Source organism: Monomorium pharaonis, chromosome 4 (genome assembly GCF_013373865.1).
Source record: "Monomorium pharaonis isolate MP-MQ-018 chromosome 4, ASM1337386v2, whole genome shotgun sequence".
NCBI classification, from domain to species: Eukaryota; Metazoa; Arthropoda; class Insecta; order Hymenoptera; family Formicidae; genus Monomorium; species Monomorium pharaonis.
Window position 1 is genome coordinate 3,985,596 of NC_050470.1, and position 17,474 is coordinate 4,003,069.

Consider the following 17,474-nt stretch of genomic DNA (forward strand, 5'->3'; position numbering starts at 1 on the left):
ACCGTCGGCACAGTATTCGCGAGACGCGTAAAGTGCAAACAGTTTCAATCATTATTCTTACGACAGTTTTCGCTAGTTCTCACAAAGCCCCGACCATTTCCATGCGTTCTAATAAATAATTTTGTTATTTAATTATTTTTCAAAATTTTTTTCTCTTGCCGTCGGCACTGTATTCGCGAGACGCGCAAAGTGCAAACAGTTTTGATCACCTTTTTTTGACAGTTCTCAATAGTTCTCGCACAGTTTCGACCTATTTCATGCGTTCTAATAACAATTCCGTTAATTAATTAATTTTAAACAATTTTCCAATCCGACTTCTGTCACTGCATTCAGCATAGGTATGAGCTGCAAACAGATTCCGACGGGAGTCGGAATGGAAAATTGTTAAAAAATAATTAATTGACGAAATTGTTATTAAAACGCATGGAATAAGTCGGAACTATGCGAGAACTATTGAGAACTGTCAAAAAATAATCGAAATTGTTTGCACTTTATCTCTCGCGAATGCGGTGCCGACGGCAGGAAAAAAAATTTTGAACAATAATTAATTAACAAAATTATTTATTAGAACGCATGGAAATGGTCGGGGCTATGTGAGAAGTAGTGAAAACTGTCGTTAGAATAATGATTAAATCTGTTTGCACCTCATACTTCTGCTGAATGCAGTGACAAGAGTCGGAAAGGAAAATTGTTAAAAATTAATTAATTGACGGAATTGTTATTAAAACGCATGGAAATGATCCGGCTATGTGAGAACTAGCGAAAACTGTCGTTAGAATAATGATCAAATTTTTTTTTTCTACCGTCGGCACAGTATTCGCGAGATGCGTAAAGTGCAAACAGTTCGATCACTTTTCTGACAGTTCTCAATAGTTCTCGCACAGTTTCGACCTATTTTATGCGTTTTATTAACAATTTCGTCAATTAATTATTTTTTAACAATTTTTCATTTCGACTCCTGTCACTGCATTCAGCAGAGGTATGAGATGCAAACAGAGTCGATTATTATTCCTACGACAGTTTTCGCTAGTTCTCACAAAGCTTCGACCATTTCCATGCGTTCTAATAAATAATTTTGTTATTTAATTATTATTCAAAATTTTTTTCTCTTGCCGTCGGCACTGTATTCGCGAGACGCGCAAAGTGCAAACAGTTTTGATCACTTTTTTTTGACAGTTCTCAATAGTTCTCGCACAGTTTCGACCTATTTCATGCATTTTAATAACAATTCCGTTAATTAATTAATTTTAAACAATTTTCCATTCCGACTTCTGTCACTGCATTCAGCAGAGGTATGAGCTGCAAACAGATTCCGACGGGAGTCGGAATGGAAAATTGTTAAAAAATAATTAATTGACGAAATTGTTATTAAAACGCATGGAATAAGTCGGAACTATGCGAGAACTATTGAGAACTGTCAAAAAATAATCGAAATTGTTTGCACTTTATCTCTCGCGAATGCGGTGCCGACGGCAGGAAAAAAAATTTTGAACAATAATTAATTAACAAAATTATTTATTAGAACGCATGGAAATGGTCGGGGCTATGTGAGAAGTAGTGAAAACTGTCGTTAGAATAATGATTAAATCTGTTTGCACCTCATACTTCTGCTGAATGCAGTGACAAGAGTCGGAAAGGAAAATTGTTAAAAATTAATTAATTGACGGAATTGTTATTAAAACGCATGGAAATGATCCGGCTATGTGAGAACTAGCGAAAACTGTCGTTAGAATAATGATCAAATTTTTTTTTTCTACCGTCGGCACAGTATTCGCGAGATGCGTAAAGTGCAAACAGTTCGATCACTTTTCTGACAGTTCTCAATAGTTCTCGCACAGTTTCGACCTATTTTATGCGTTTTATTAACAATTTCGTCAATTAATTATTTTTTAACAATTTTTCATTTCGACTCCTGTCACTGCATTCAGCAGAGGTATGAGATGCAAACAGAGTCGATTATTATTCCTACGACAGTTTTCGCTAGTTCTCACAAAGCTTCGACCATTTCCATGCGTTCTAATAAATAATTTTGTTATTTAATTATTATTCAAAATTTTTTTCTCTTGCCGTCGGCACTGTATTCGCGAGACGCGCAAAGTGCAAACAGTTTTGATCACTTTTTTTTGACAGTTCTCAATAGTTCTCGCACAGTTTCGACCTATTTCATGCATTTTAATAACAATTCCGTTAATTAATTAATTTTAAACAATTTTCCATTCCGACTTCTGTCACTGCATTCAGCAGAGGTATGAGCTGCAAACAGATTCCGACGGGAGTCGGAATGGAAAATTGTTAAAAAATAATTAATTGACGAAATTGTTATTAAAACGCATGGAATAAGTCGGAACTATGCGAGAACTATTGAGAACTGTCAAAAAATAATCGAAATTGTTTGCACTTTATCTCTCGCGAATGCGGTGCCGACGGCAGGAAAAAAAATTTTGAACAATAATTAATTAACAAAATTATTTATTAGAACGCATGGAAATGGTCGGGGCTATGTGAGAAGTAGTGAAAACTGTCGTTAGAATAATGATTAAATCTGTTTGCACCTCATACTTCTGCTGAATGCAGTGACAAGAGTCGGAAAGGAAAATTGTTAAAAATTAATTAATTGACGGAATTGTTATTAAAACGCATGGAAATGATCCGGCTATGTGAGAACTAGCGAAAACTGTCGTTAGAATAATGATCAAATTTTTTTTTTCTACCGTCGGCACAGTATTCGCGAGATGCGTAAAGTGCAAACAGTTCGATCACTTTTCTGACAGTTCTCAATAGTTCTCGCACAGTTTCGACCTATTTTATGCGTTTTATTAACAATTTCGTCAATTAATTATTTTTTAACAATTTTTCATTTCGACTCCTGTCACTGCATTCAGCAGAGGTATGAGATGCAAACAGAGTCGATTATTATTCCTACGACAGTTTTCGCTAGTTCTCACAAAGCTTCGACCATTTCCATGCGTTCTAATAAATAATTTTGTTATTTAATTATTATTCAAAATTTTTTTCTCTTGCCGTCGGCACTGTATTCGCGAGACGCGCAAAGTGCAAACAGTTTTGATCACTTTTTTTTGACAGTTCTCAATAGTTCTCGCACAGTTTCGACCTATTTCATGCATTTTAATAACAATTCCGTTAATTAATTATTTTTAAACAATTTTCCATTCCGACTTCTGTCACTGCATTCAGCAGAGGTATGAGGTGCAAACAGATTCCGACGGGAGTCGAAATGGAAAATTGTTAAAAAATAATTAATTGACGGAATTGTTATTAAAACGCATGGAATAAATCGGAACTATGCGAGAACTATTGAGAACTGTCAAAAAATAATCGAAATTGTTTGCACTTTACCTCTCGCGAATGCGGTGCCGACGGCAGGAAAAAAAAGTTTTGAAAAATAATTAATTAACAAAATTATTTATTAGAACGCATGAAAATGGTCGGGGCTATGTGAGAACTAGCAAAAACTGTCGTTAGAATAATGATTGAATTTTTTTTTTCTACCGTCGGCACAGTATTCGCGAGACGCGCAAAGTGCAAACAGTTTTGATCATTATTCTTACGACAGTTTTCGCTAGTTCTCACAAAGCCCCGACCATTTCCATGCGTTCTAATAAATAATTTTGTTATTTAATTATTTTGTAAAACTTTTCTTCTGCCGTCGGCACAGTATTCGCGAAACGCGCAAAGTGCAAACAGTTCCGATCACTTTTTTTTGACAGTTCTCAATAGTTCTCGCACAGTTTTGACCTATTTTATGCGTTTTTATAACAATTCTGTTAATTAATTATTTTTAAACAATTTTCCATTTCGACTCCTGTCACTGCATTCAGCAGAGGTATGAGGTGCAAACAGATTCCGACGGGAGTCGAAATGGAAAATTGTTAAAAAATAATTAATTGACGGAATTGTTATTAAAACGCATGGAATAAATCGGAACTATGCGAGAACTATTGAGAACTGTCAAAAAATAATCGAAATTGTTTGCACTTCAGCTCTCGCGAATGCGGTGCCGACGGCAGGAGAAAAAAATTTTGAAAAATAATTAATTAACAAAATTATTTATTAGAACGCATGGAAATGGTCGGGGCTATGTGAGAACTAGCGAAAACTGTCGTAAGAATAACGATCGACTCTGTTTGCATCTCATACTTCTGCCAAATGCAGTGACAGGAGTCGGAATGGAAAATTGTTAAAAAATAATTAATTGTCGGAATTGTTATTAAAACGCATGGAAATGGTCGGGGCTATGTGAGAACTAGCGAAAACTGTCGTTAGAATAATGATTGAATTTTTTTCTCCTACCGTCGGCACAGTATTCGCGAGACGCGTAAAGTGCAAACAGTTTCGATCACTTTTCTGACAGTTCTCAATAGTTCTCGCACAGTTTCGATCTATTTCATGCGTTTTAATAACAATTTCGTCAATTAATTATTTTTTAATAATTTTCCATTGCGACTCCTGTCACTGCATTCAGCAGAGGTATGAGATGCAAACTGAGTCGATTATTATTCCTACGACAGTTTTCGCTAGTTCTCACATAGTCCCGACCATTTCCATGCGTTCTAATAAATAATTTTGTTATTTAATTATTTTTCAAAATTTTTTTCGCCTGCCTGTCGTTAGAATAATGATCGAATTTTTTTCTCTTACTGTCGGCACAGTATTCGCGAGACGCGTAAAGTGCAAACAGTTTCGATCATTTTTTTGATCACTTTGTTTTTCCGTTTTCTAACAATTTGCATATTTTTATGACTTTGTTTATACTTAGTTATTTTGATTGAGGATGCTATTACTTGGACATTCTGTTGCTGTTGCTACTTCTGAAATTCTGGTTTGTTTTCTTTTAGTAGTTTTGAAAAGTAACTTACCGCTAAAGCGAAATTGGCGCATTATATCTTTATTCTTATCCAGTCGTAGTGATTTTATAATTATCTAGCTTTTCGTACTTTTCTGTCCTCCCAGGAAGGAATTAATTTTGCTACATTTTGTTCCCCATGTTTCATTTTTTTTTTCGGCAATCTTTTTTCTAACTTTTGCTTGGGCTTTGTATTCTGTTTTATCTTTATTGATTTTTGAGTTAAAACACTTTGTACTTATTTCTTTTTTCTGTAATGTCCTTCTCAATTTCTTCATCCAATTAATAGAGTTTCACTTATTGTTTTTTCTCTTGGTGCCCCAGTGCTTCTTCCATTGCTTCATGAATGTGAAATGAATAAAAATTTTATAAAAAATTTAAAAGAATTAAAAATTTTTTAGGAATAAACTACGAATTTTCTATAAATTTTGAATAAATTTTGTATGAATTCTGCATAAATTTTGCATGAGGTTTGTATTTTTTTTTTAAATTTTGTATATTAACTTTTACTATGTGTATAATGTTAACATATCATGTTAACAAATCAGATAAACTGCGATTTATGAAGTTTTTTTTAAGACAGATATTAGTTGTCTCAAAAAATGATCAATAAAATAAATTTTTTGTTCACGATAGTTACTCGACATTCGTACACAAGCAAAGTTCGGACTGAGACGTGACGTAAGTTGGACGGTCCATAAGCATTTAGGTCGCTTACTGCTGTCAGCTGAGGCGAACGTAATATTAATCGATGTGTAATGACCACTATGTCGAGATTATTTAACTGTCATCATAAACTATTTCATTTTTTAATTAAATATTTGTTTAAAAAATTAATAAAATTTGACTGCGTGTAATAATTACCTTTAGATACTATTTTTTCACATACATATATCTTTGTTATATGTATATTAAGACCAGTTTCAACTCCGCTATAGATCTACTCATTTAAGAAAAAATTGTTTCATTAATGAAACTGTCTACCTACTTATATTAAGTACTAAATACTAAATAAAAAATACTCTATACAAAATACTAAATTCTTAACAGGTTTTACAATCTGTTATAATTAGGGTTGCCATTTGCCCTCTTTTTTTCCGGACACTGTCCTCTTTTTTAGGGCATTCGAAAACGTCGAGAGGGATTTTTCAAAGCATTGAAAATTTGTCTGGGAGAATTATGTGCGTCCGGGGTTTTAAATATTTTAATTATTTATTTTCTTTACCGTGCTTTTTTCCAATGACACCACTTATTGAGCGGCTGAGTAACAATTAAATATAACAAAATATATTAAATATAATATATTATATTATTTTTAATAAATATATTAAATATAATAAAATTAAAATATTTAATAGACTTACAAGAGTATACCCTTGAGGCGAAGACAAAATCTTTCAATTGGAAAAAATAATCCGTTAGCGAAAGTGGTTTGTCTCTACTACCACCTTTCGGATCTAGTGCTTTTTGTCAAAAATTATAAGTTATGTTCTAATTTCTTAATACGTTAGTCCATGATTCTCGACTTATTTTCAGCCATCGAATGGCTGTTTTACACTTCGTCTTCCTTTACTAAATATAATTTGACAAATTAGTTTACCAGTATTCTATTAAAAATGACTCAATAATTAATCATTATCCAAATCAATAAATTTAAATACCTTCAGATGTACTTGTATTAATAGACACATTTTTATTATTGTCCGTAGAATCTAAATTTATCAGTTAATTTATCAATTAATTTTACTCTTATATTTTTTTTATTTGGATCATTTGCAAACGGCTCGTATGCATATGTAGTCTATAATATATTTTCCAAAATAAACATTACTTCATTACTCGTATTAATTTTAATTATTAAATTTTAAAACTAAATAAGTAAATTTTATTAATGTGTGGTTTGATTCGAAGCAGGATGATGTCAGCAGAAAGCGGCATCCATGGAGCGACTCGGTATTCCGGAAAAGGAATGTAGCAGTAGCATCAGCAGCAGCAGGAGCAGCGACAGCAATCGGTGAGTGAATTTTTATCATGTATATGTGGAACAAAATGATATGTGATAAACGTGATGCGAGATAAAATATTGGTTCTGTTCTTTGCTATATCTGTACAGTGTCAGTATTGCACATTTATAGAACACGATTATGCACATTTGCATAAAACAGATTTAAAATATGAATGCATATAATTGTAAAATTTACGGGTATAGCATGAAACAGAACCAAATAAATGTGGACATAGCATAGAAGAGACCCAAAAAGTCATGCATATTATCTACGGGATTCAAAGATATTTGACTACATAGTTCAATGTGCACATTTTATGCACATAGAGGCGCTGATGGATGAAAACACCAAAACGACGCGATGATCGCTCTCAGATTCCTCTCTGTCTTAAGTCTAGCTTCGAGCAGACTTGAGACTTACTTAACCAATAAAATAACAGCATTGACATCTCAAGATCGTGCTTAAGATGGATCTTGAATCGGTCTATGAATTCCGTTCTACGTTTGTCCATGTTGCTCAAAATCCTTAAAATTTTAAACTTTTAATTTTAATTATAATTGCCTCTATATTCATAAAATGTGACATTGAATTACTTAGCCAACGTCTGAATTTTATAAGTAATGTACACACGATAATTTATAACTTTGTGGTTCTTTTCCATGCTAAATTAAGAGCGAGGAAGATTTAAAATTTATATTACTTACAATTTAATTTAAATTAATCTTAACGTAACTTTTAACTGAATTTTCACTTAACAAATTTAACGTAAGTTTTATAAACCTTTTAATATTAACTTAATTTAGTTTTAAAAATATTTACTTATCCAGTTCTGACAAAAACAAACGATCAATAATATCCTTCAGACGTCTTTGATAATTGCAATTATATAAACTTGAAACATTTATATACAAACCGTACATTTCTAACTAATAATTACAAATAAAATTTAATTTGGTAAAAACGAATTAAGTTGTAAAACTCTTTTATCACTCCATTTTAAACTTCAGATTTTAAACAGCAGTTCGCTTTTCTACTTTTTTATTTGATTAGATAAGCACAAAAAATCATTATTAATAAGAAGGTAAAAATAAAGAAGAAATAATTTTAAAAATATATATTAAATTATTTATTAATAATAAATATATTTTTAAAAAGAGATGTATTTTAGTATGGGATATGAGAAATGTATTATAATTTGCGCGAAAATTATTTTTATTAAAATTATAAAATAATTTCTTTGGATTACACTAAGGATCGAAATAATACGGTATATCATCTTGTTGCTCCAGTAACGTGGTTAAAGCCCGCTCTATGTTTTCTGGCAAGTGATCCAGGAGCATGCGTGGCATCACCGTTAATTTCGTAAATTCCTCAGCTTGCGCCCATCGCATCTCATATTTTCTCTCCTTCGCGAGTTGCTTCTTGCTATAATGCAGAAATTAGATACCATTATTATTTTATCATTGCTATTTCATTATTCCAAATTTTGAGGACTTATATAATTCTAAAATCTTGTGTCCATGATGCTGGAAATTGCTCCAAAATCTCAGATGGAGATAGAATTGATTAATTATATTTAAATAATTCGGTTCAATTAATGCATTTAATTTTTTTCTTAGGTTTCTAAGGTCTCGGAAAATTTTCTAATATTGTGTGTATAAAGTTTTAACAATAATTTTTTTATATTTTAAAAAATAGTGATTTATAATTTATGGAGACCGTAAAAGTTAATATTTCGAATAAAATGTATAATAAAAGCAACCTCTTTCCATCCGTTTTTTCAATTTTGCATCTCGCTATGTGAAGTATACGACCAGCATTAAACAGTTTCATTCTCGAATATCTTCTTTTCGTTATATCACGTTCTATTATTTTATTATCCTGCGAAAAAGTATGAATTATTAACAACAAAATTAAAGTTTAATTAATCGTGTCAAATTCACAATATATTGCCTAAAATCAATATTACAAATATCTGTTTAAATCCAAATTTTACAAATGTAACATTTTTCTTTTACCACGTCGTCAGGCTTGGTTAGCAAAGGCGAATGACCCGGAATTGTATTAATTATATTCTGATTGGCCCACATTTTAGTGAGATCCCTCTCGGGAACTCCAAATAAAGCGTATCCAAATCCATTCAGGACCACTCTGTACTAAAAGTATGAAAAATATTTATTGAAACACAGTTCACGATAGTCATCCACGTTTCAAATGTTGAAACTCATGAATTTCGAAATACCTTAGGTAATCGACAAACATGAAGAGTTGTTAATAACGACGTCCTTAAATTCTCTATACTATCCACACTGAGCCTCATTACGAGATCATCTCCGAGGCCTATGGTCAATACGAATTCTTCCGTGACCTTAGCAGCCTCTCTGCTGAGTAACCCAGCTTTTGGACAAATGGATTAGAAATTGTAAATCAGTTTAGTATGTTTATAAAATTAATAATTAACAGTAATCTGACGTCTTTTTTAGTTGATAAAATTATAATATTTGCTGAGATAAAATCAAGTAATTACCAGGCGTAGCGAACGCGTAGACTCTCAACTCCGGATAACGAGGACGTATCAGTAAACCCAGTAGAATGGCTAAACCAGCTCCTAAGCTATGACCTACACACATGTTGCCTCATTACAGAATGTACAGTTATGCGTCGACGACATCGATTTGTCACCGATATGAAATTCTTACCTGTAATCGTCAAATGATAATTGGGATATGTGGCGAACGCTCTTTCCAGAACTTTATGATTCTCCAGTTGCTTTAAAATTACTTTTACTCCTATTATCATACCTTTGTGAGCCTAGAAATTTTATGTAAATTTATATAAAATTAATTCAATTTATTTTATATACATATACAAAAGAGAAATAAAGCTAACCATGCTTCCTGGTGGAACACCAGGACATTCAAATAGATCAGACGCAGCTGCGAAGTCAGTAATTATATCTCTTAAAGATAATGAGCCTCGTATAACCACGACAATACTGCTAGTTTTGTGATCTACCATTACGCAGAATGGTATCTGTAAAATTTTAAGATGTAATACTTAATACTGAACAAGTGGAAAGAATATAATTTAAAAGTAATATACGAACTTCGCATAAATGATTCTTAAAAGAAGCGAATAGGATATCGTCCTCAGTCATCTTCGAGAGATATTTCACGCCAGAAAGATAACAAAGGCAACAATTATCGTCCAGAATTATGTTACGTTTTCGTCTAAAAAAAGAGCAAATATAATAAAATAATAAAGCCACAAAAATGTATACATATATAATTTAAAAATATATATTAAATTATTTTATAAAATAATATGAATTTTAAATGAAGACAAGAAGTTTGCAAGCGTTATAAGCATCAAAGCAAACACAGCCATTGAGCTTCATGCTTTCTTATTTACCGGAAACACGCACAGCATCTCATGCCACGTATTAAACGAAAACATCCGGTACACATGTGCTGATATATTACGAAAAGCCAGCCGTAGGAAGCGATCGATAGCTGAAGGAAGTGATGGGCAGCTTCCAAGGACATCCAGTTAGGAGTGCCCGAAAAAATCTTGTTGCCATCTAAAAAATATAAGCAGCAAATATTTGCAAATTAATGTCAAACATTTGCATTCAATATATGCACATTTTTGTATTTATTCCAATATTTAAATTATATACCTGAAGTGTATTTTGGACGTGCTATTAGATTTAACTTTCGTAATTCGTGAGTTTCTCGCTTTTGTCGGACTCTTAGTAAAATGCATCCCGCCATTACGTCTGAGGGAACCAAATCCGTACCTCGGAATAAAGCGGTCAAAAGCCCTACAAAGATATTTGTGTAAATATTTTATCGTAACGAGTTACTTTATTTAAAAAATTATATAAGCTGTCCTCTCTCTCTCTCTCTCTCTCTCTCTCTCTCTCTCTCTCTCTCTCTCTCTCTCTCCCCCCCCCCTTCCTCTCTCTCTCTCTCTCTCTCTCTCTCTCTCTCTCTCTCTCTCTCTCTCTCTCTCTCTCTCTCTCTCTCTCTCTTTCTCTCTCTCCTTATAACGTTGTATTTAATAATGGATTGAATAATTAATGTTCTCTACATCTCGTAAAATAAATGTTACTTTACAAGATTTAAAAGATAATGATTTAAATTTTTAATCACTAAAATTAGAAATTAATTAGTTGATTAGCCAAGTTATAAAATTAATGATTACAACTTTTTATCATTTAATGTTAATTATATCCTACTGAATTATTATATTAATTACATGCTCTCATCGCGAATTAAAAAAAATTCATTCTTAGATCGCGAAGCGCTCATTATCTTTAAGCGATGAAAGAGAGAAATATGCACTCGTCGCGGAGAACATCCCACCAGCGCCAAAACCAGAACAAAAATGAATGATTTGATTTATTGTTGATCATCCCTCTTCGTAATCGCTCGCGCTTGGTTTTCGATCGGAAGCGACGCCCGCGTTCCAGTTTCGAATGCGGCAGGACCTATTCGTAGGCCAGCCGTACCTATGTCTCACCAGCAACTTGTTGAAAAGTCTCGCTCGCGCTCTCGTCTTTACGCATCCACCATAGAAACTTAAATCTTCTTAGCCAGATGCGCGAAACTTTGCCATGCTCCACGGAACTCTCTAGCTGTTTCTTTTCAAGGGAACCGATCGGATCGAACACCAGGGCGAGTCCAAAGATGCTGAGGCCGATCAGGATCCAATCAAAAAATACCAAGGCCTCCACAACGGTGACAGAGTACGAGTCGTGATTGCACTTCACGCTCTGCCCGAAAATCCATAGGGTGCCAAGAATGTTCCATCCGATTTCCGGCAGCAGCATTAATATTCTGAATAAACAGGTATTTCTACAATTTTCAGTGACTATACATTTTTCTGATAAATTAAAATAGCATAGAAACTATATTACAAAATCATGCATTTACATTGATTTGTGTTTGAATTACATGAATATTTTAACAAAATTTTAATTTTAACTATATAGTTACATACAAAAACTGAAAAGTTACGATAAAAAATAATCTTTCCCATTGAAAATCAATATAAATGATTAAACAAAATTGTTATTTTAAAAAACAACATAACAGAAGTTGAAGTCTTTGACGAAGTATTTCATGAAGGTCGATCTAGAAAACTGATTAGATGTAACACTGGTTTACTTTTATTGCTTACTTGACCGTCAGGAGCGGTTGAACGTAGCGTCGGGCATGCGTGTCCATGATGGCCCCCCTCGCGCTATGCCTGATAATGATGAGTATCAAAAGCGTGACGATACCAAGCATGACCGCCTCCCCGAGAAGGTACACGCGCACTAATTCACCTCCCAATTGACAATTCCACGTATTTTCGTAGTACCTTATGCAGGCGATCCCTATAAGAATCAACCTGTAAAATGCATCGTCAATTACAAGAAACAAATTAGCAACGATCCGAGTGATTTTGATTGGGCGCACCTGCGAAAGAACCCAATATTGAGAGTGGAGGTAACTATTCTAATTACTGTCAATGTTCCCAATTACTGCTTTTTTTTTTAAATTGTAGTATTAGAAAAAAAAATATTAAAGCGTTATGTATTAAAAATGTTTTAATTTTTAACTGAGACTATCAGACAAGTACAAATAAATGCGTGGCAATAAATAGAAAGATAAATATTATGTACCGCAGTAATCAAGAAGCGGCAATGTTTAGGATATAGGAAGTAATAAATTTCATAACTTATACTTCTATTTCTTTCATTATATTTAAATAATCAATCTGTTTTTGAGTTTGTTAATTTTATTTTGTAAATATTAAAGTTTTTGAATAATAATGAAAAAGAATGTTCATTACATTTATTTAAAAACTATAATATGCATATCAACTGTCACTAATTGAAAGAGCTTAAAGCGACAGTAATTGGAACAGTTAGAAAACCTCATGAGTTTAGTTAAAATTTTTTTAAACTCTTGATTTTTCGCAGAATTAAAAAGAAAACAAATTCTAAAACGAACTAAGAAGCATATCAGATTGCAATGTTCGCGATTAATGTTGCGCACTATTTTTAACATATTATTAATTACACTGGCTACCTTATTGGCGACACTCACCATACGATACGGATAAATAATTCGAAAAGGCCAGGATATACAAGGTCGTCGGTTGCGGCCAACCATTTTCGACCGAAGAGCTTCAACGCAGGCATTTCCCTATGAAAAAAAACTTTGCTGTAATCTTGTTAGAAACGTTTCTTTTTATGGAATGTTTCTTTCTTAGTCAAGTTAAAATATAAAAGGTAGGCATTTATTTTATAAATGTTTTATCCAGGAAGTCAAAGTATATCTCCATCTAGAGATCTTTATCTGGATGCTCATACCGAGATTGGTCGCTTAGGTCACGTTCGCGGGAATCTCGCGATAATTCACGCAGCACGCACGGCGGAAAGTTGGCTTAGCGTGCGCGGATTTCGCAATATTACAAAAACGAACGCAGCTTTCCGTGATCATAAGTATTCCCAGGATTTGGACGATTCCGGTATACACGTGGGTATCTCCCCGATCACGAAACCGCCGTCCGGAGAAAGCGTTGGGAGAAAGTCCCCGTGTCCATCCTACATCCGAGACCGTGTTGACACAGTCTTCCGACATGTTTAAATGGACCGCTAGCCCGTGATTTTCGTTACCGTGTAATTTATTTTGGTTTAGGCGCTAATTACATACAGCTGATTATACTAGCGGTGACGCAGACCGCAGCCGCGAGCCGTAGTTCGAACAGCCGTGAGCTACGTGCGCGTTATTATTTATCGAATATGTCCCGTTCAATCGCGCTATGTCCTATTATTGATAATTACCTTTCTTATTACCCCATTACTACTGGTAATTTTCTGCGTGATATAGGAAAAAACCAGACGATGTCACGACTATAATTAACTTTATTTACTAGGAAAATTACAAATGTGACTCTTTTTAATTTCGTTCTCTTTTTTTTTAAGAAAGCTTAAACTTACAAAAATAGTAGAGTCTTCTTGTAACATACTTTTTGCGCACTAATGTCCTTTTTAATTAATTTATTCGTTCCGCATTAAATTGTTTTTACCGTCGTGATTTATTAACTAATTGTATTTTTCTGTTTTTCACTTTTAATTCTTTCTTGGGACCTTTAGTTTTGCGCGCGAATTAGCGTTCCCCTAACGAATTGCGTAAATGGCTCTCGAGCGTTTAATCACGGGAAAGCATGCAGTTTACGTCACAACACGTATACTTTTTGACTGCGTCAATTAGTTGTAGATATGATTATCCAACTGCTTTCTTTAATAAAAAGCACGAGAATGCGGAAATTACAATATATTATTATGACATTAGACAGAGGAGAGAAAATTGACATTACCATCGTGGCAATTTTGTAAATAATGACGCAGGCCTCGAGTTAACTTGTTGGTGCAAGGTATTATTCGCTGTCAAATCTCAAGCGTTACCGCAGTTTCGACACAAATACAATGTACCATTTAGATAATAAACGAAGAAACGTTGCGAATATTTCTTGCATTGTTTCTAAGTTCAAAACAAATGAAGGATTTCCTGGAATATATTACAAATCTACGAGAGATCGTAAACGCAACACCGAATAAATTGCATCGGCAGCAATTAATGCTTTTTCGAAACGTGTCTTGCATAATGTGAAAAAGAATAGAAAACTTTTAAATTGCGCATTTGACTTGGAAAAATTTAGAACCATTTACGGTGCAAAAAATCGCGTTACGTATGCAAATAAGTGTTTTTGCAATGATGATTTTAAGTTTTAATACAATTTAGCAAAAAGGTCGAAAAAATAAAAACGACATTTGAAAAACACGCATGCTATATGATTGTGTACACACCGCTACTTGCGATGCGGGTAGATCGAATTACGCGAAATAAAGTGCATTCCACGCGTCGCTGTAAGTTTTGACGAAATAACACGCGAATCGAGAACTCGCTTTCAACACATGTATTTAATCCGCTTCGCTTTGGAATATTACGCACAACGACTGACAAATGTCAATCGACATTTGACCTCGGATAAATAATTCTGATCGAATTTGACATTATAATAGATGTTTTATGCGATAAAAAAATAACTCATTTGTATGCACATAATTAACTATAATGAACTACTGGCAAAAAATGGATATGTATCCGCGAGGATGTAATACTGAGAATATTTAATGTCTCGATATTAAAAACACAGGTCTACATATATAAGAATAAGCTACGTTCATATAATTTATATTTCTATAATTTAAAAATTAATGTGTAAAATTATTAATGAATCGTTTACTTACAATAAAATAATGATACATTTTATACGTACTGTATATAATTTAAAATGTAATGTTTAGTAGAAATGTATTATTCAATATAATTTCAAAAAATATATCGATTTTAATCTGATGCGATATCTTCTAATTAAAGATAAAAATGCTAATTGTCATAAAAGAATATTAGATAAAGATAAGTCTTAATATTTCATCACTGCTGTTTTCTCTATGCGTGCGAACGGCGTTCTTCATTAATTAAGCCAACAAGTCTCTAACAAAACACTTAAGTAGCACAAACTCCCGCTATAGTAAATCAAGATATGCTTATAGTTTACACGGTGCTGTTTTACCAGCTTGTCTGTTCAAAAGAATGTCAGAAAAAATTGATAGTAGGAGAAGAATTTTACATGTAACGCAAATTTTTTGTTTTTAATTCATTCCTCCCTTTTTCTTCTTTGACAGATAAGACAAGTCAAAATAATAAATAAACCGAATTTTTATATTAATATTGAATTACTAATATTTAGAATATATTTTAAATAAATTTAATGATTGTGATAAATTTACAATATATTTGCGATATAAATTTATATTTGAAATAAACGATATTTATTTAATTCAAGCAGATATTATTCCTGCGAGTATACAGAAGTTTATTTTAAGTATATATTACTTGTTTCAAGTAAATGAGCGTAGCTTAAGGCTATTATCAAGCAGATATTTCCTTGACAAAAAATAACCATTACTTAAAGGGAAAAAAAAAAACTATAAAATGAGCAGCTGCTTTTCTTAACACAAGAATGCGATTTTTCTGTGTACGACAACGCGGAAAGAAGTGCGACGCATAGATTTTTACTCACAGATGCGCGAATCGATATCCGGCGAATCCGGACGCGTGTTAGACGCGCGTTGAAATCTCCCCTCAACCGACGCGACGCGCCGCGACCGCGGCACTCCACCTCGTCCACCTCGCCGCTCACTCCGGCTGGTCGTTCCGCTGCCGCCACGGGAATCTAGCGCGGTCCCGCGAGCAAACGAGCAGCCCGACTGGAATTTTCGTCTGAACGCCGCCACAACCGAGCCTTTCGCCGTGGAGTTGCGCGCGCGTTGTAGACCTCACGGCGAAACTGGAGCGCTTCCCGCGCGCTCGGGAAACGTTCCCGTTAAACGCGCACGTCGCCCGAGGAAGAACCAATTTCGCGTTCACGCTCCGCACGCGATCTCTTCAGGGAACTCGGACGCCGTTGGGTCTCTCCTCTTCTTACGTCTGGTACTGCTCTCTTCGTTGTTTAAAACGAAACTCACAGGGCGACTAAACTGCTGTAAGACAGCAGTTCCGACTATAATCATTTACCGCACGTGTCGATTTTGACCCCGCTGTCGAAACTGCTCTTATCGCACGTACAGAGATACGCATATCGTCCACGGCACGAGCTGCGTCTCTCAGCTGGTCCTTGAACATCTGCATCAAACCGCAACAATCACAACGTGATGGCGACCGCGATCAGTGGGTGACGCTGACGCGCACAAGAGGTATCTTAATCCGCGAGCGGCACTTCACGCATAATATGTCGGGGACGGCCACTCTCGATCGCAGAATCGCCACTGGCGAAGACAGGACGCACGTTTTACACGATGCACCGCGCGCGGCGACTTGTTCACCTTGCAACCCGGCACTCCGCAACCGAATCGCACCGATCTTGTTGCCCGCACAACTGGTCCGGGACACTACCAAGAAAGAGGGAAAAAAAGAGAGAAAGAGAACTTTCCCTCCGCACGTCGAGTTATCGCGTGGCGTTCTGGCCACGCGAAGAGGAAAAATACAGCGAAAAAGGAGAAGAGGAAGGAACGGGCCACTTCGAGGGGGATAAACGCCGAGCCGAGTCGAGCCGAGTCGAGGTGATGGTGGGAGCGGCGAATCGACGACGCACCTGACGATCGTGCCTGACCGTATACCTCTCGAGGAGACAGGGAACACGGTGAATCCGGTGGTGGATCTAGAGAGGAAGATTCGCCGAGGAGAGGGCACATTTGTGCAATGTTCTTATTATTAAGAACAAAATTACGTATATCACATACGAGGCGATCGGCCTGAATTTCTTAACATCCTGTTAATTTTCGGTCATTTTAAATTCCCAGTTTCAATTTGTTGGATCTGTAAAATTTGTGTTATTTTTATTTATATCTTCTGCGATATTTATTTTTATTTTATTGCATTTTACATATAAAACTGTAAAGCGAGTTCTTCCTGCCCCGGGAAAAAATTTATCAACGACCGAGATACGCGAATAATCGGAAGAGGGACTATTTCCCGTTATGT

General features: G+C 34.7%; 1 protein-coding gene across 1 annotated transcript; it reads right to left on the bottom strand.

Annotated features, from left to right (window-relative positions):
* Positions 1 to 7,974: 7,974 nt before the first annotated feature.
* LOC105828254 (diacylglycerol lipase-beta) lies at positions 7,975 to 17,474 on the bottom strand. Its single transcript, XM_012666502.3, has 14 exons — positions 16,015 to 17,474; positions 12,969 to 13,067; positions 12,055 to 12,267; positions 11,395 to 11,711; positions 10,550 to 10,693; positions 10,282 to 10,450; positions 9,977 to 10,100; positions 9,760 to 9,903; positions 9,570 to 9,681; positions 9,398 to 9,490; positions 9,113 to 9,267; positions 8,889 to 9,026; positions 8,633 to 8,751; positions 7,975 to 8,295 (listed from the first exon to the last, which is right to left on the bottom strand). Exons 2-14 carry the CDS (start codon positions 13,061 to 13,063, stop codon positions 8,118 to 8,120), a joined length of 2,001 nt encoding a protein of 666 aa, XP_012521956.2. The 5' UTR covers positions 13,064 to 13,067; positions 16,015 to 17,474; the 3' UTR covers positions 7,975 to 8,117.